Source organism: Manis javanica, chromosome 8, assembly GCF_040802235.1.
Source record: "Manis javanica isolate MJ-LG chromosome 8, MJ_LKY, whole genome shotgun sequence".
Classification (NCBI taxonomy): Eukaryota; Metazoa; Chordata; class Mammalia; order Pholidota; family Manidae; genus Manis; species Manis javanica.
In genome coordinates this window covers 114,297,766-114,316,888 of record NC_133163.1, presented here as the reverse complement: position 1 = coordinate 114,316,888, position 19,123 = coordinate 114,297,766, and the positions used below count along the sequence as shown (strand labels likewise).

The window sequence follows — 19,123 nt, the reverse complement described above, 5'->3', positions numbered from 1 at the left end:
AATGCAAGGGGGGGACTAGCAAAGAGGCCCCAGGGTCTTGGGGTGGGCAGATGGAGACCAGACCACCTAAATGGAGAGGAGGGGGCAGACCACCATGAGAGCGAGCCAAGTTCTAGCCTTTAACCTGAGCTGCAGGCTACAGTAGAAGAATCTTAAAATCCTCAGCCTATCTAGGACATCAGAAGTCTTCCCAGCCTCTGGGTAGGATCATGGGCATCCAGAGCTGTGGGAGAAACTGGAGCTCATCAGCTCCAACCATCTCATTTCACAGATCTGAAAATAACTTGCCCGAGGACATGCCTACACCTCCAGCCTAGGCTTTGTGGTTGTCACAGGCTTTGTGGGTGTAGTTCTGGATATGAGTATTAACCACAGACATTGGGTGTGAGCTGCTGACATCCACAGCATATTTCAGAAAAACCTCTGAGTTTCCAAAGCATATTGGATGCTGAGCTGAGAGTTTTGCATGCTGCCTGGGTGCGGAACTAACCAGAAGTAGTAGAAATAGCCCCAAGTGATATGATGCTGCACTGTTCTAAGCTCTTTATGTGATGATTTACTTAATTCCCACAACATTTCCATTAATAGGTATTACTAGTCCTATTTTACAGATGAGTAAACAGAAGCCCAGAGTGGGTAATTAACTTTCCCAAGGATACACAGTAAGTAGGGAAGCTGGGATTTAAACCTAGGTCTGCCTGACTCCAATTTTTCATGGTCTGGGTGTCCTTAAAGGGGGCTACAGTCCCTTGAGAACAGAATCAGTATTGTTGCCTCAGAAACAGAGCTAGTACTGTGCCCATGCAGGTAAGGAGTGGTGGGAGTGGTACCAGCGGAGAGCAGCTTAGAACCCTGGCCGGAGTGGGAGCCATGTCCAGGTGGGCCAGGCAGGGCTGCACTCTCCCCAGCCCAGGCAGGCACTGCTGGAGGCCTAGGGCCTGTTAGGCTGGAGGCCTGTGTAGAGAAGTCTTGCCCCACCCGTGGGGCGGGCCCAGGGGCTGGGTACAGGTTCCTGGCAGGAAAGGAAGACAGGAGGGTGCTAGGCCACTGGAGGTGGAGGTGGGAGTCGCTTCTTCCTGAGGAAGAAAGACAAGTTCCCCTCCCCCCTGAGACCTCTTCAGGTCCCTTTCCCTTTCTTGTTTCCCTGCATAATGACGCTGATTGCTCCACATCTGTCATAATTACTCTTTGTTTGAAAATTCAGAACAAATCACAGGAGAGGAACTGGTGTGGCTCAAGAAGGATCCTTCTCCCCAGGGGCCCTGTGGGCGGGGGAGGGGCAGTAAAGAGCCCTAGTCAGCCTGGAGGAACCAGGTTGCTGATTGTCCATGTGCTGTCCCTTTCCCCGGGCCCCCTGCCCCAAGCCACCATCTCAGCTTCTGTGGTGGCTGGGAGGTTTTGCCCCCACCCCAGTCTGGGGAAGGGGTCTGAGCTGATCCCCTGTCCTCTTGGCTCCACTGAACAATGGGCTGGACAGCAGGCTTCATGGCAACAGGAGCAGCACCATAGGGAGGAGAAGCTGTGCCTCCAGAAGGGTGCAGGGGGCTTTGTGGCAATGGGAGTGGGCTAGTCGTGGCTGGGGTCCCTGGAATAGGGCAGGCTTTGGGGCCTGGAACGGGGGACTGTCGCTTCCAGGGAGCACCAATCCAGACCCTCTGGGGATCCAGCAGCTTCCCCAGGTGCCCAGGGCTTCCTCACACCCCTGGCAACCTGACATCTGCTGAGGGTCCTGGTTCCTGCCCCTATCCCTGGCCTGAAGGTTCTTGGTTTGGAGGGCTGATAATTTCTGGGGCATGTGCCCTGGCCTGTGGCCCTGCCTGCTATGGGCATGCCACCATATACCCCTCCTAACCTGGGCGTTTCCTGCCTGGTATTGTGTCTACTCTTTTGTGAGAAGTCAAGAACAACCTAGAATTCACCCCCAAATCCTGTCTGTAATAAAACCCCACTTACTGTCGCCACAGGATGGTGGCGGGACCACAGACACCCTCAAGGAGCTGGCCCAGTGTGAGATGCAGATAGACTTGCCCTGAGGACCAGCTCTGAGTTCAAGCTTCCTCCCTCCCTTCAAGCTGCTGGGCCTCAGTTTGTCTTTGTGGAAAATGGGAGGGAGCACTGCCTGTCTTTTAAGGAGAGAGAATGCGCAGGGTCCAGACATTTGTAAACTGTGGGGTGCTGCCCCCCCCCCCACGAACGGAGGCATCCTTTCTTCAGACTTCAGTGGGCATTGGTTTCAGTAGGGCAGAGAAGCTGGGGGGTGACTGGAGGTGCCTGGCTTGGACTGGCTTGGAGGGGACACCTCCCCTGGCCCCACCAATAAATTATTGATTGGAGATCTTGGGAGGGGCTTGGACTTGACTCTGATAGCATCCTGATTACTTCTGTGCCCTCTCTTGGTTCCCACTTAAGAATTGGCTTATAAAATGTAAATATTCAACTCATCCCTGTATGACTTTGGACCCATCAGTTCACCCTCCCGGGCCTCAGTTTCCTCACAGATGGAAGGTGGTGTAGAGAAGACCAGATTAAGAGATTCCTAAAGTCCCTTCCCTTTTTCAACATTCTGAGACGTCCGCGCGTTTTGTGTCTCCAACACCGACCCCCTCGCTGCCCCTCTCCAGGCTCGCGCCAGCTCTCTCGGGCCCTCCTGGCGCGCCGGGTTTGGCCTCCTCTTTTAAACGACAGGATCAAAGATTTGCAGAAAAGCTCATCATTCTCACCGTCTTCCACTTTCCCCACTTGGTCGCCGCCCTGCTCGCTCCGCCAGCGCCCAGCTCCAAGGTGCGGCGGTCCCGGGGTCTCCGCGCTGCGCCGGCCGGTCCCCTGCGCGCCCCGTGAGCCGCACCGCCCGCGAAGCCCGGCCCCGCACGGGACTCGTTCTGCGCCCGGGCCGAGGGCGGTGGGAAGAGTGGGGCCTCGGGACTTAGCCGGCTCGGAAAACTACCCTTCTTCCTCGCGACGGGGGAGGACAGTGGTGCCCCAGCCCCAGCACAAAGCGCAGCAGCTTCTTGCGCTGGCCGGGCCTGGCTGGGCGGGCGGCAGAATCAATGTGCATCCAATTAACCCGCGCCGCGCTGTCGCTGGCTGTCGAGCCACTGCGCCCCGTCTGTCTCCCCCCCTCCCCGTGTGTGAATGTGCAAGTGTGAGTGTGGGCGTGTGTTGCCTGTGAGTGTGCGTGGGTCCGCGCTTCCTGGACACGGTGCCTCGGGGTCACTACCCCGCCCTGGGCTGCCCTGGCTAGGGTGGGAAGGGACGTTTTCACCTCGTAACTCGGGAACTCGTCCCCATCCCATAAACCAGGAGCCTGGAACAGGTCTGGGGCGGGAAAATGCCGCCGGAGAGTCGAGGGCGCCCGTTCCCAGCCACCTTCCTCCCAGTTGGCTTGTGTGTAAGCGAGGGAGCTCTGACAAGGCGCTAGAGCTAGACAAAAGTTTGTGGGCAAACCTTTAAACAGCTCAGCTGTAGGAGGAAAAGGAAGCAGAGAGGGACCCAGACAATGTATGCAAGGCAGACTTAACACCGGGGTGGGTGCTGGGCGCCCCGACAGTGCTGGGCAGGGCTCTCATCCCAGGGGCAGACAGGAAGGGAGCAGAGGGAAGCTTCCCAGGTTTTGCTGAACCCTGACCCTTCCCTCCGTCTCCCTGAGCCTCCTGTCCGTGTTTCTCATATCGCCGCTATGGGAACTGAGGCCTAGAGAGAGGGCCTTGTCCCAAGTCCTGGGTTACAGAACTGGGACATAAAGGGTCAGGTGTTCTTTCCAACATGCCAAATGAGATTTGGGCTCTAACTTCAGGGATTTTAGAGAACTGAAACCCAGTATTTGGCTTGTCATAAACAATTCTTGGATCTTTTTTCTGCCATCTTCACAGCGGCTTATTGCTTTCTCACCCCCCTTTGGGTTATTGTTTTGCCCTGTCTTATATGGAATGTCACCCTCTTTCTACAACAATTCCTTTCACCCTGATTTTTCGAGGTCTCTTCAAATTGCATTCCGAACCTCTAGTGCCTTAGAGAAGCCCTACTTAATTTAGTTCTACTTGCAGATTGGATTAGAATATTCTTGATTCCATTATGTCAGATCACCAATAATGATATTACATAGAGTCAGTCTCAGGATTGAGCCTGTTTGATATTCCTGCTCTATTGTGTTTCTGATTTTGCTTCTCAAATCAGTCATTTTCCCATCAAACTGTGACAAAATCAAGATCATTACAAGCAAGCTGGTAAGTATAATGTTGATGGGATCAAGGCTTCCCTGAAATAAAGCAATATAGTTTTTATTACATCAGTTACAGAAGTGGTTCATTGGGCTGTATACCCAGCTTCGCCTTTTTGGGGTAGGGGGAATCAGAAGACTTGCTCCGTTTGGACAGTGAGTATACAGCTTGTCCTCCCTCCTGCCCTGCAGACTCCGTGACAGGAGGGCCTAGCTCTTCTACACATCCTCAGTGCTGAGCACAGTCGGTGCCAGTGAGGATGAGAGAATGTGGAGCTGTGAGTGTGTGAAATGGGCGGGTGGGAACACCTGCCTGTTAGGGGTCATTCATCCTCAGTGGCCTGGGTTTGGGGGAAGGCAGATAGAGCGGAGTCAGATACTACTCCCCGACTCCCCAAGGGCCGCCAGGTATGGTTTCACCTCTTCCATTGTCCTCAGGCTTCCAAGTCCCTACTGTCAGGAGCTGAGAGTGGCCATGTCTGCACCTAACTGCATCCTGAGTCTCTTTTTCCAACCCCTTCTGTTCTTTATCTATTTATTTATTCATTTATTATTATCAAATGTACATCACAGTAGTTCAACAGTCCCCCTCCCCCACCCCCACCCACTCCACTCCCCCTTGGTAACCACTAGTCACTTCTCTGGGTGGATGGGTCTAATCTGTTTTGTTCCTTCTGTTTTTATATTCCACAAGTAAGTGAAATCATCTGGTATTTGTCTTTCTCCACCTGACTTATTTCACTGAGCATAATATCCTCTAGCTCCACCCATGTTGTTGCAAATGGCAGGATTTCTTTTCTTTCTTTGGCTGAATAATATTTTATTGTGTATATGTACCACATCTTTATCCATTTATCTACTGATGGACACTTAGGTTGTTTCCACATCTTGACTATTGCAAACAGTGTGACAATAAACATAGGGGCTCATTTATCTTTTTGAATCAAGGATTTTGTTTTCTTCAGGTAAATTCCTAGGAGTGGAATTACTGGGTCAAAAGGTATTTCTACTTTTATGAGGAGCCTCCATACTGCTTTCCACAGTGGTTGCACCAATTTACAGTCCCACCAACAGTCGGAGGGTTCCCCTTTCTCCGTATCCTCACCACCATTTGTTGTTTCATGTCTTTTGGATGGTGGCCATCCTAACTGGTGTGAGGTGATATCTCATTGTGGTCTTAATTTGCATTTCCCTGATGATTAGTGATGTGGAGCAGCTTTTCATGTGTCTGTTGGCTATTTGTATTTCTTCTTCTGTTCAGTTCCTCTGCCCATTTTTTTATTAGGTTAATTGTTTTTTTGGGTGTTGAGGCATATGAGTTCTTATATATTTTGGATATTAATCCCTTATCAAATGAGTCATTTAGGAATATATTCTCCCATACTGCAGGATGCCTTTTTGTTCTGCTGATGGTTTCCTTTGCTGTACAGAAGCTTTTTAGTTTGATGTAGTCCCACTTGTTCGTTTTTTATTTTGTTTCCCCTGCACCCAAGAAAAAATTGTTTATGCTATATTCAAGAGATATTTGCCTATGTTTTCTTCTAAGAGTTTTATGGTTTCATGACTTACATTCAGGTCTTTTATCCATTTTGAGTTTACTTTTGTGTATGGAGTTAGACAATAATCCAGTTTCATTCTCCTACACGTAGCTGTCCAGTTTTGCCAACATCAGTAAGAGGCTGTCATTTCTCCATTGTATATTCATGGCTCCTTTATCATGGATTAATTGACCATATATGCATGAGTTTATTCTGGGCTCTCTATTCTGTTCCATTGATCTATGGGCCTATTCTTGTCAGTCTTTTCTAGTCTTAAAAGGTACCCCTACTTCCTATTCTGTTCCCTTCCTTGAAATACCCTTCTTCCGAGGTCTCACTGCTGGCCACCTGGGGGAGGATAAGGATTAGAGGATCGAGATTAGCCACAGGTGCCACTGCTTACTGCTGAGTGGGAAGGGCTTGGCCTGGGGAGTTTAAACCACAGGTTTACCACCCAAGGAGAGGTAGCTGCCTATACTCAATCACCTCAGGGTAGGAGCCCCCCTCCCCACCGACAAGCTGGAGAATGTCTCTGGAGACAGAAAGGGGAACCCTCCGACTGTTGGTGGACAAGCTGGAGAATGCCAGACCACTGGCCTCATCCCCAAAAGAGCCAACGGGTAAGGTTCCAGGCTAAGAAGCAACCTTGTACCTCCAGCTTCTTGGGCATCCTCTTTGGGCGGGCTGTCCCTGCATGTGCCTGCCTACCTTCCTGTTATCTTGAAAAGTTGCAAGCGTGATAACAAAGCATCCTGTGAATGCATGGCACTGTGGGAATGGACAAGGGGAGGGGAAGACACACATGGTTATTATATTCATTATCTTCCTATCAGAATACTCATCCACAGAGCATTATTTTTAAAGTGATTTGTAGTCTTGGGTTTAGGGAAAGAAGAGATATGAGGAGAAAAAGGCTTCCTTTAAAAGCACTATTTCAGTTAAAAGTATTGAGTCTCTAATGTGAATCTGGAGGCTCCTCTTGCTTTTTGATTAGTAAATCATTCTCCAAAGTATAATTTATCTACGGATCAGGCATTCAGGCAATCTTGCAGAAATCTGGCCAAACCATAAAGGCACACATAATAATATACAGCAACAGCTAAATTTGTAGTTTGGACAACTTAGTCTTTCAAAATGAAGGTAGCATCCTGTATGAGAATGATCTTTGATCTGCTACCAACTAGCTGTTTTCTTGGATAAGGCCTTTTTTCCTCTAAGTCAGGGGACTTTAAAGCATCATTTCTTAGAGTCCTTGATTCTTTGGGGGACTCTGGGCTTGGAGACAGGAGACAAAAAGAGGCCAGATTGGTAGGGCTCCAGGCCTCCCTTCTCTACCCCATCCATCGCAGCTCTGCTTTATCTTTTTCCCTTGTTTTGTTCTGGAGTTCCCTAACCAGCTAACTAGGCAGATTGGCCTAAGCAGGGGAGTAGTTCACAGCAGCAGGGGCTGTGGTGCCAAGAGGGCTTAAGGTTTCAGAGCCTGAGGCAGAAAAAATATGACTCGAAGGTGAAGACTTAGGAGAATTATAAAAGAAAAACATTATGATCACGTCTGAGGTTTATGACCAGGGTTAGTTACATTAAACCTTGATTCAGGAGTGGATCAGAAAAACAATGAGCTATACTTAGATTTTTCTCTCCTTTAAAAGCATGCTGTTTACGTATCACTGTTACGACTAGTTCTTGGTAATGTTAAATATGATTGGTAGGTCAGAGCAAGGAGCAATATTGACTTCTGTTCAGTCTCTCAACAAGTGGTGTCCATTCTTTAATTTTATTCTCAAATAAATGGATGAATGGCTGGGTAGATGGGTATTTCAGAGTTTGGCTGTGGGCTGCCTACATCTCCAGTTGTAGTGACACGGACATTAGAAAAGATTGTAGCCTTAGGAAGAGCTCTGTGATAGGCACCAAATAAGCAGTGCAAACTAGGGGCTACTGGTTCAGCCTAACAGCCTGCAGCGCAACAGACCAGAGCTTTCTGTCATTTGATAAGTTCAATCGGACATTGGAACTATGTATAACATTCTTCTTTTAGGCAGAAATATTCCCAGAGCCCATCAGAAGGGATTAGCAAGTACATGGCTTCCCGGAAAAGGGTATGTGGAACTAATGGATATTAAAGCAGGTCAGTTCTCAAATCGACTAATCTCAAAGTGCATCTATCCCTCACCTACCTCTGGACTAAGTACTCAGGGATAGAAAGATAAGACACTTCGTGATCTTGAAGGATGTAATATCCCCTCATGCCCACAAAAAAAAGCCCTTATTTGGTGGTGATGGTAAAGAGAAGGCAGCTTGATACAGTACACAGAATCTGTTGAATACATAGTGTCATCATCAGCTTGTCCATCTGTATCCTGATTTTCTTTAGTTCTGATTCCTAAACTGAGCCACATCATATATAGGAAAAAAAGCAAAGCGCTAGGCGAGTCTGGTTTCTGATGAGCTGGTTTCCACAGACATGTGGTTGTCACTCCAGTTTTACCTATTGGCCCACCACTGTCACCGGGACCTGCCTTGGATCAAAACAGCGGCCCCAGAACTCCGGCATTACATCCAAATTTGGAGGCCTGGTTCCACAGACCTTCTGTAATTTGGACCTCGCCTTTCCAGCCATTTTCCTCTTCCTCCTCGAATATGCCAGTCCCTTCAACAGCCCAGGCTCCCCACAGTTCCCATTTCCCTTCCCCGTTTGGAGTTCCTCCTAGCCATTCTCTGAACTTCTCCAGCCCTTTCAGCTGGTGGCACGGTTGGGCGCTGAGGTATATAAATTCCCGGCTCCCTTAATTGTTTCATGTGTTCCCAACGAAATCTAATTAGGTAGTTGAATGCAGGGCCGGGCCTGTTTTTTCTGAGTCAGGGGCAGAACCGGGCGACCACAGTAGGTGCCCCTAAGGATCTGCTGGTGGAGAAGCTGGGTGGGGCGCCCAGCGGTCGCGGTGCGCGGGGAGCCCGGGGCCGTCGGGGGTCCTCGCCGCCGCCTTCGCGGAAGGGGCCGGGCTTCTTCCCCCGGGAGACCGGAACTGCTTCCTCAGTTTCCCTCGGGCCGCCCCAGGCGCAGCCGGGGAATTTGCGCGGCTGGGGGAGGGGGTGGCGGGAAATGGTGCTTCGCTCGCCCCAGCGACATCAAACCCTCGTTTGGCGCGTGAGGACAATGGCTGTCTTATTTTCTCCATTCGCCGCGCACAATGCCGGATTCTCTCATTCACCCGCGGCGGTGCGAGCGAGGTAATTAGCCAGCGCCATTCAGCGCGGACACTATTGCTATGCGGGGGGGCGAGGACGCCCGCGTCGGCGGGGATTAGCGCGGGTCGGGTGTGCAGCTGCGGCCTCTTCAAAGGCGCCCGCGGGCCGGCCGCGGTGGGAACCACGCCGCCGCCCCGGGCGCCGCCCCGCCGGCCGGCCCTGGGCCGTCGCGGATGGGACCCGCCGCCCCCCGGCCCCGGCCGCCGGCCGCGCTCTCCGCCCGGGCAGGCCCGGGCTGCGGGGCCCCGGGCTCTGGCGGCCGCCGTCTCACCCCATCACACCCACTTTCATCGGGACCTCAAGTGTCGTTTTCTTTTGAGTCCCGGGAGTCAAAGGGCAAAGAAGGGAGGAAGGAGGAGGTGCGAGGGGGATGGGAGCTTGACACAAAGCGCTGACCTCCGAGGAGTGGAGCAGATGGTCCCACTTACCCCTGCCGCCGAGCTCGCGGCTCTCAGGGCCCCAGGCTCGGGCCCTGACTCCGCCCGCCGCCCGAACGACTGAACTGGGGCCCCTCGGGGGCTGGGCCCCCACAGGCCCCTCCAGCCGCCCCGCGCCTCCTGGCGTTGGAGTCCGGCCGCCTGAACCAGCGGCCTTGAGCGTTGCTGGCGGGTGGGCTGAGAATCTGCCCTTGTCGATGCTGGAGCCTTCGGAAAGATGAGAATTCTCAGCGACCTGCCAGGCCAGGGGCTCCCAATCTTGGCTATGCATGTAAGACACCCTCCCGAGCTTTAGTAGAGATTCAGATTCCTGAGCATCATGCTAGACCAGGGGATCTGGATATCTGCAGTGGAGTCCAAAAAATCTGCATTGTTGCCCATCACCCTAGGTTATTCCGATACACATCCAGGTTTGAGAATGGTGGCCTTATCCAGCTCCTTCATTTTCATTGAAGAAGTTGAGACTCAGGTACGGAAAGCAACTTGTCCAAGGACAGACATTGAATTGGGGCAGGGTGGGAACTTGGGAGGAAGAGAAGATGGGGAAGGAGCCCCACGGCCATATATGATCCATGAAGTCAGCATTCAGGAAACAGTTTATGAGGACTTAACCCTTTGCCTAGTATTTGTTCTAGGTGCTGGAGGTAGAAAGGTAAATTAGACTTCCCTGCCCACCAGGGATTCAAGCTAGTAGTAGATTGATGTGTGACAACTGACTCCTAATAGAGCCTGATAAGGGCTAAGGGACCCCTGAAAGGAAGAGGTTGGTGTGGGTGTGGCGATTCCTTTGAATTTATGGGAAAGCTTTTGAAACCCTCTAGATGATTCCTAGGGCTTTGGGAGGCCTCTGACAACTAGAGGGCAGCAGTCGAGTTCTCCAAATAAGTCTGTGTCCAAGAGTTGGCAGCCCAGAACCATCCAGGAAACTCCGTGGTCCTCCCATGGAATGTGGGCCTCCCTCTTCCCTAAATATGTAAGGCTAGTTCTGGAGTGATGTTGGGGTGGAGGTCTGAATCTCTTATGGAGCCATAAGAGGTTCTGTAGTGCCATGAGATGTAAACACAGCATCAGATAAGGATTTAAGAATAGGAGTGGGCCCTTTCCTGCACAGAGAAGGACCACATTACCCAGTGTTATTCTAAAATCTTAATATTGGTATGGACTTTAGAGATGATTTTGTCCCTCCTGCCTCCACTCCCATTTCACAGATGAGAAAACCAAGGTTGAAATCGAAAGGTCACATAGGTAGTCAGTGACAGAGCCAGGCATGATCCCAGGTCAGCCTCTCCATTACTTAACCCCTACTATATGAGTCCCTATAAACCCTAATATATGGCTCTGGAAATTTTGCGGAAGTATCTGTTTTTGTTGAGTGGTCCTCATGATCATGTGAAAGCAATTTACTTAATAACTCCAGCCTGGATCGCCTAACCAGATGCTCTTCCGGGAGGTGAGGGAGATCCGGTGTCCTGACCAGAATGATGGAACTTAAGGATGTTGTGGGCCTGGACAGGTTTACATAAGGAAGATTGGTGACCCTGACACAGGCGGAGACGTGCAGTCTGTGGAGACGGGCTCTGCTAGGCCTGGACATTTTCAAGTCCAAGGCAGAGAGGGATTCCCAAGTCGACTTCCAGTCCCTGACCTGTGGCTGGCACTTGGAAGCTGATATGCCTCAAAGGCTGCAGGGGGATGAGACTTTATAACTTGTCCGACTCCACTCTCCCATTTACAGAGGAGTGAACAGGCCCAGAGGGGGCTTTAGCTTTATCAAGACCACACAGCCAGTTCCAAAAAGGACTGAGTCAGTCTCACACAGCTGTCCCTCCCTTTAGTGCTTCCCTCTCACCCCACTCACCCCATGGAAGCCACTAGCATTTCCCAATGCTTTGCCTGCCTATTCCTAAAACAAGGAAAATAACTGTCCATTTTAGAAGGCCCAGCAGACAACAGGAGTAACCGTGCAGGCCCCACCCTCACAAGGCCCTGCACATCAGGTTTCCTGGATTTTGGATTTGGAGCTGCTCTGGCAAGAGCTACCCTGGGACAGCTGCGTTGTTTATTTACCTATGTTAATAGAACTTAGAGAATGTGTGGGCCTAGTGACTATTAGTGGGGTGATAACACCACCTTATCACAGTACTTATCTGCATTAGTTACACCCTGAAACCTACCCCCAAACCCTGGGGGAATTCCTTGAAGTGAACCCTGCCATGTCATGGGCGTCTCTGAACATGAGTGCCTGGTACTTACAAGGGTGTAGGGCGTTGTGTTTCTGTGCGAGTGTCTGCAGGTATCATCATTCGTGTTTGAATAGCATTTACCCACTGGGTAGCTGTGATGTAGGGAAAGCGCACTGGACTTGGAGTTAGACTGCTCTAAGTTTGAATGCCTGCTTTAACATCATTAATTGACTGTGTTACTTAACCTCTTGCTTCAGAAGGGCTAGTAATTCCTCCTGCTCAGGGTTACACTGATTATCACATGTAACCTTTGCTCATGGGTGGCTTCTCTGTGTTTTTCAGGGCCACGTTACTGTGATAGTACCTAAGATTCCCGCCCTGGTGCTTTCACCCATCTGATACTTCTTAAGAGGTTGGGAGGGAACATCTGAGGACAGGGCCTGTGGGATGGAGGGAATTTGCTTCTGGGGAGCCAGAACATCTTCTTTGATACATTAGCAGTTAGTATCTGTTGAATGACTGCTCAGTAGGTCTATGTGTAAACAGGACCAATGACTGTATTTCCCAAACCCAAAAGCAGGACATATCCTCTGACTCACTGCCTGATACGTGGGATGAAAATAGGGCAAAATATTTGAATTTGGGACTGTTTTTGAAAACTGAGCAGTGGGGTAGGTAAGGTGGCCATGTGGGGTGGGTGACACTCCTCTTCCCTTCTCCTTCCTTGACAGCATGAGGGGCTACCGCTGACAGCAGTGGGGCACACCCACCCAGGAGCACATGCAGTATGCCACACAAAGCAGGTACACTGTGTCTCACAGTACCCCCAGGCACACTTGACACCCCCCAGGAAGGTGGGAGGATGCAGAGGGGAGGAGCTGAGGGCTTGATCTGGAGGAAGGATTGGAGCCTCCGAATTATGGGCTGAATACTTAAAAGTAGGGCTTTAAGAGGTTTTATTCTCCTTGGGTTGTAAAAGCCCAGAGGCTGCAGAGAGCCCCAAATCGCCTCCCCTGCAGCTGTGTCTTGGGCCTTAAAGTTCATTGGAATCAAAGATCAGGCCATAAAGGTTTGATGCTTACCTGGTCCTACAGTGGGCCAACAGCTGGATGCAGGGACGTTCTGAGCTGAGTCTGGCCCCCTACTGCCCCCACCTCTTCCCCATCCAGGCCCCCTTTGTCAGAGATGGCTGCCAGAAGGGAGGGGAGAGGCATAGATTTATGGCTGCTGACTTGAAAGACAAAGTTGCCTTTTGTGTTAGAATTGGGGCCAGGGGAGTGGTGAGCTGGTGGTGAAGTGGGAGGTGGAGGGAGGGGCTGGGGTTCTGGGGGCCCGAGGCAGGGGGTAAGGGGCTTGAGGAAGCAGATAAAGGGATCCAGAGGTTTGTCAGAGCTGGGTCACCAGGCAAAGCCCAGATGAATCAGTCACCCCCAGCCAAGGGCCTCTAAGCCATTGCAGTCTTCTGGGGCTGTCTGTAAGTGCTGGACATCACCCGCACCCATCCAATACCCAGACCCCACACAGTGTCCCCTCCAGACCCCCAAAACATATTCTTTGGATTCAAAACCTTAATTCAACTCTCATACTTCCCTTTGGAGGCCCAAGGAGGTAAACACAGGTCTTCTAGGTTTATAGTTTCCCCTACCCCAAATGATGATAGCCAGTCAGTGTGGGGGTTCTTCCCTAACAGAACCAAGTGGGGAGGTGGGGACAGAGTGCTGGGGAGTGTGAGCCTGGACCAGAGAACCCTGATGACAGGTCCAGTATCCACTGAGGACCAATATCTGGCAAGTTGCAAGACTTCCCAGGATTCGGGGTTCTATGCTGTCACCTCCCTTCTTCCTGTATATGTTTAAAGGTAGGACATTTACAAGTGCTTTGAAGAATTTAAAGAGCATATGAGATGGGACTTGGCTGGCTTCCTCGTCCTCCAGGGGTCACTCTGCCTGGTGGGTCTGGGTGAGGCCTGTGCGGCCATTGGGTGCCTGAGTTCAGCAGGTGCTTTAACTATACCTCCGAGAGCCACATCCATCCCATTGAATGAGCCTGGCCAATAAAGGCATGAGTTTATGGGCTTCATAAACATTTTACTAGAGAAATCAAGGCCTCCATTACCCAGTGGCCTCTTCCAACTGACAGCTCGCCTGTTGGGGCCTCTGAAGCCCCCACGCAGAGTGAGAAGAATCCTTGCTCCAGTTTGTACCTGGCTGCCCCCTTCCCCTGCACTGACCCCCTCACCATTCAGGCCTTGCACATTCTGTCTTTACTCACTTCTCTGGAGGACTTGAGGCTCAACCACTAACTCTGAGCCTTAGCTTCTCGGTGGGAAGACAGCTGCCCTCTCGGAGAAGATAGCCACCCCTGACCATCCAATTCCAGCCTGTTCTTCACAATTTCTTAGCTACCTTTTAACTCAAGATGCTATTTCCCCTCAGTAATAGCTCACAGGTATTTACTGTTGGCCAAGGACTGTGCTAAGCATTTTACAAATATCCCATCGAATTCCCCTATGGAGGCAGCTCTGGACATGGGCCATCATCATGCCTGTTTTATCAATGAGAAAATAGAGGCCCAAGAGATTAAGGAACTTGCCCAAGGCCACACAGCTAAGAGTAGTGGCATTGTTTTGAACCCAGTTCTGTATGATCCCAGATCCTCTACCATTAACCTCTTTACAAAGCTCTTAGCAATATCTCCCCACTAGGAGCAGAAATCTTGCTGTATGAGGCCTTCTCTGCCATGCAGTGTGACAGTCTTAGGATGTGATCAGATGGGGGCCTTGTCAGCCATCTCTTGAGTCCATGTGACCAAGAGGGGAGGGAGCTGGAGCCTGGACTTGTTATGCAGGTGGAGAGGAGGGGGGCTGTCTGGTGGGACAGTGAGATAGGGAACACGAGAAAGGCAGCGGGGGGCTGAGGCCTTGCCCCAGGTCTGGAACAGCGCAGTCCAATAAAATTTTCTGTGATTATGGAAATACTCAATTGGTGTTGTTGCATTAGTCACTGTGGCTATTGAGCACTTGAAAGGTGGCTAGTGAGTCAGAGGAACTGACTTTTTAGATTTAATTTAAATGACGGCATATGGCACATGGCTACCCTATTGGACAGCATAGGGGTGGTCATTGTGGCTGAAATATACTGCAAGGCCCTCTGGTGATATGAGGCCTGGTGGGCTCAGATCACCCACTAGGGGATCTGGCCACTTCTAGATGCAAGGGGTCCTTGTCCACCCATAGCCTGTCTAGAGGAGGGTCTCTAGGTTCAAGGCATCTGAACATGATTTCACATCCCAGATTTCAAGTGTTTGCGGGGCTGTTGTGCGAAGAACAAAATTGTGTCTTCTAGAGCGGCATGGTACACTGGAAGTGTAACGCGAGCCACGTAGGGGATTTTAAGTTCTGTAGTAGTCGCATTTACCAAAAAAACACCCAAAAACAGTAAGTTAATTTTAATAATAAATTGTATTTTACTTAATATATCCAAAATATCATTCCAACATATAGTCATCATTTTAAAATTAAGATTGTTGCTTTTTGGGGTACTAGGTCTTTAAAATCCAAAATATGTCAACTTGTAATGATTTTAAGTTATTACGAATTAAAATAATTAATGTTTTCCAAGTTTTTATTTGGTAAAATACACATAACATAAAATATACTGTCTTAACCATTTTCAAGTGTACAGTGCACTGGCATACCTTCATGTTATTGTCTAAACCATCACCACCATCCATCTCTAGGACGCTTTTCATCTTCCAGAACTGACACCGCATTCCCATTAAACAGCTCCCTGCGTCCCTGTCTGCCAGCTCCAGTAACCGTCATTTTCTACTCTGTCTCTGTGAGTTTGACTTCTCTAGGTACCTCATACAAGGGAAATCATCGTGTTTGTCTTTTTGTGACTGGCTCCACTTAGTGCATTGTCCTTGAAGTTCATCCATGCTGTAGCATGTGTCAGAATTTTTGTCCTTTTAAAGGCTGAATAATACTCCATTGTATGTGTATAGCACATTTTGTTTATCCGTTCATCCACTGATGGACACTTTGGGCAGCTTGTACCTTTTAGCTATTGTGAGTAATGCCACTGTGAATATGAACACGGGTGTGCATCTATCTCTTCAAGACCCTGCTTTCAATTTTTTAGGGTATATATCCAGAAGTGGAATTGCTGGATTATATGGATATTCTATTACTTATTTTTTGAGGAACCACTGTAGTATTTTCCGCTACTGTCCGTTTCTACCAGCAGTGCACAAGGGTTCCAGTTCCGCCACATGCTTGCCGACATTTAGCCTCTGCTTTTTGGGTTTGTTTTTGCTTTGATAGTAGCCATCCTAATAGGTGTGAGGTGGTATCTCATGGTTTTGATTTGCATTTCCCTAATACGTAGCATTTTTCTGCTTTGTATTAAGTCTTTCAAATCCAGTGTGTATTTTATGCTTACAGCCCATCTCAGTTTGATCCAGCCACTTTTCAAGTGGCTAATAACTGGTTCCTATATTGGGAAATGTGATTCTAGAGGGGAACATGGAGGGCAGTGGGTAGAAGCCTATCTCTAGTATAAGGAGAAACATACAATCATCTGAACTGCCCGAGGAGGGGCTGCGCATCCAGGGTGTCCCTGGTCCCTGGAGGGGACTGGCCTTGGCGGCCTTTGGAAGAGTCTGTTCGTGATCATTTTCCTCCTGAGTGGCTGTGTAAGTAGGGAAAGCCGGAGCCTCAGACCCCTAGTGCCACCGGCCTCCGCAGAGGTTGTTTTCAACTCTCTATCCTGACAACCCTGCTCATCTTTTTGTCATCACACACTGGTAGGAGTCTGGCTGTAGTCAAAAGAGCGGGAGGCAGGGCAGGCGGGGAGTGGGGGCTGCTGCCAGCTTCCTTCTCAGCACTCGGCTCCCACCCTCCGCTGCCCCCCAGCATCCTCCCGGAGCCTGTCTAATCAGATCCAGGCCTGACCCCGCCAGAGGTCCCGGCCCAGGAGGAAAGTCCTCCCTCCCTGCCCTGAGCCACTCTAGATCCGGCTTTTAGGAGACCCCTCCCCTTCAGTGATTTATAGGGGTGCCCAGGAGCTGTTTCCTGCCTGTTTCTGCTCCCTTCCAGCCCAGGAGACTGCTACGCTCTTTCTTGGCCCTGTCTTGCCCCAGAGCCTGGCTGTACCTTTTGGGGGGGGGGTGCTGGGAGATTCCTTCCCGGACTGCTTAGGGACAAAGGTGCTTTCTTCTTCCTTTCTCTACAGTGGCCCCCGAGCAGGCCTTTGTCCTCCCTGTCACTCTCTCTGGCCCTCTCCCTGGAGGGGCCTCCTAACTGCTGCCCATTGCCTCCTCCCATCACCTAGTTTTAAGTGAGGGGCCAAAACTGTCCTACCTGGCCAGCAGGTGTCATCAAGAGTATGGAGCATCAGCAGCCACAAGCCGCAGCGCCACTTTCACATCCACTAGTCAAGATACAGTACCACCAACACTGGCCACAAACCGTATCTCCAGCCACAGCGGTAATGTGTGTACACCGATAGCAACCCACAGTGGTCTCCAGGAGGACTTGTTCAGGGCTCAGAGTACTCGGAGCCCCCAGCCTCATGTGCCAGACCCTCTCCCCAAAGAGACATGGTGGGGGACAGCTTCCCCCTGTCCCTGTGGCCTGCTAGCACCAGTCAGGGCAGCAGCGCACTGGTGAAGCCAGCGTCCTACCCTGAGACACTGGAGGGGGCCTGAGTGGCCTGGGAAAACTTTCTCCCCTGACTTCCTAAAGAAGAGATGCTGTTGCCTGTGATCTGGGAGTGAGTAGAAGATCCCGAGAGACCTCAGCCAAGCTGAGAGCATGTCCTCGCAGCCTGTGGGGTGGGGGTGAGGCCCTGTTCACGAAGGTGGCCGGAGCCAACTGGAAAAGACCCTGAATCAGGGTACCTGTTCGCCCCTTCATGTACCGATGAGAGGACTGGCGCTCTGACCCTGCCTGCCCACTGGCAGCCCCTGGGACATCTACAGGATATGCAGGGCTGACCCAGAGGACTGGGAGGGCTGTGAGGAAGGCAGGGAGGGAAGAAGGAGCCTCGGAAAAAAGAGGACCATGCCTCCTATTGAAGCCACCTCCCCTGGCCCACGCTGGTGCTGCTGCTGGGCCCTGAGGGCTGGGATTGAGGAGCCATCCATCTCTGAGGCTCTTTATCTTCCCTGCTACTGGTGACATGGTGCCAACTCCCAAACCGACGAGAAGAGGCTGGTGTGGCCTCTGCAGGGTCCAGCCCTGCAGTCCATCTGGGGCTGCCTGTCGTGGGGGAGTGAAAAACTTGCTGGAGAACTAAAGGACACATCAGCAGAGGGCTGGGCCTCACTTTCCCCTCATAAAATGAAGCAGTTGGCTTTAGATGAGTGGTTTTCAAGCACTTTGAGAGGCAAAGCTACCCTTCGAATGAAAGGTTGGCAAAAGTGTAATTAAGGAAAGCTGATATAAAGGTACAGTGAGGTGCTGCTCTGGTAGAAGGGAAACGAGCCCTGGGCAGGGGGGGACCTTCAGGAGTCCTGCTGTCCCTGTGTGAAGAGTGTCAGACGGGCCATTCCTACAACCCATTCCTCTCCAGCGACACGGTCAGGCTGTGCTGCTGCTGTTACTTGCGTGGGGAGGAGGAGGGGGCAAGACAGTAGAGGCCAGACTTCTCCACTCTGATGCCCGGATGAGAAGCAACCCTGTCCCTCATACCTCTCCTCAGGCCAGCTCCCAGCTCTAGGGGCCTCCAAGGAGCCCAGAATGGGGGCTAGAAACACAAAAGAATTCAATTCCTTAATGAGGAGGCATCTGTAGTCAGGAGAGCCATTAGTCCCCACCCCAGGTCCCTGGGGAACTCAAGCTTCTCTCCAGCTGGAGTGGGGAGGGGCAGGCCCGGATGCACGGCCAGCCAGCCCAGCAGCCCGCGAGCCTTCTCTACGCCCTAGGCCTGTGTCCAGCCCTGTCCTCCCAGGGGCCGAGGCCTGTAGGAGTAGAGTGGCCCCAGCAGTGCCTTGGCCCCCTCCCCCAAGGCCCTGGGCTGACCTGCAGGCCCTTGGCCAAACACAGCCTTTGGCCTGAGACAGAATAGGCTGACCTCACAGTGCTCCCTGGGGATCATCTCACCAAGCCTGATGGGAACGCCAGCTGGGCATTTGCCCCCATCTCCTGCTCCGAGGGCCCCAAGGTATCATTTGTATGGGTACATGTAAGGTACCATGGGGACACGTGAGATTGATTACCTATACACAGTACCAGAATCACACACCAGCCACAGGAGCTGCAGGATACCAACCGCCAATTACAGCCAGCCGTGGACACTCAGGCGACATACATGGAGACAGCCACATCCTCCTGGCAAACGCGCCCCCCCTTCCCTGCATGTGTGAGGAGGTGCTCACACCCATCAACCACACTCCCAGGAGGCCCTGAAAAAGGAGGAGGCAGGGCGGGGGATTTTTATACATGTTTATATTTAATGAACCACATGCAAATGAGATGGAGAATACACCACAAAAGAT

General features: G+C 51.2%; 1 protein-coding gene across 5 annotated transcripts in view; it reads left to right on the top strand.

Moving 5' to 3' along the window:
- Nucleotides 1-19,123, top strand: part of IGDCC3 (immunoglobulin superfamily DCC subclass member 3) — a 38,456-nt gene that overhangs the window by 10,258 nt on the left and 9,075 nt on the right. Inside the window, exon 1 of one of the 5 annotated variants that reach the window (XM_037010005.2) lies at nucleotides 8,644-8,985. The exons of the other annotated variants lie outside the window; for them this stretch is intronic. Within the exon in view, the coding sequence (XP_036865900.1) occupies nucleotides 8,946-8,985 (40 nt within the window). The 5' untranslated portion in view covers nucleotides 8,644-8,945. Of the gene's footprint in view, nucleotides 1-8,643; nucleotides 8,986-19,123 lie in introns of those variants that run through there. 5 annotated transcript variants of the gene reach the window in all.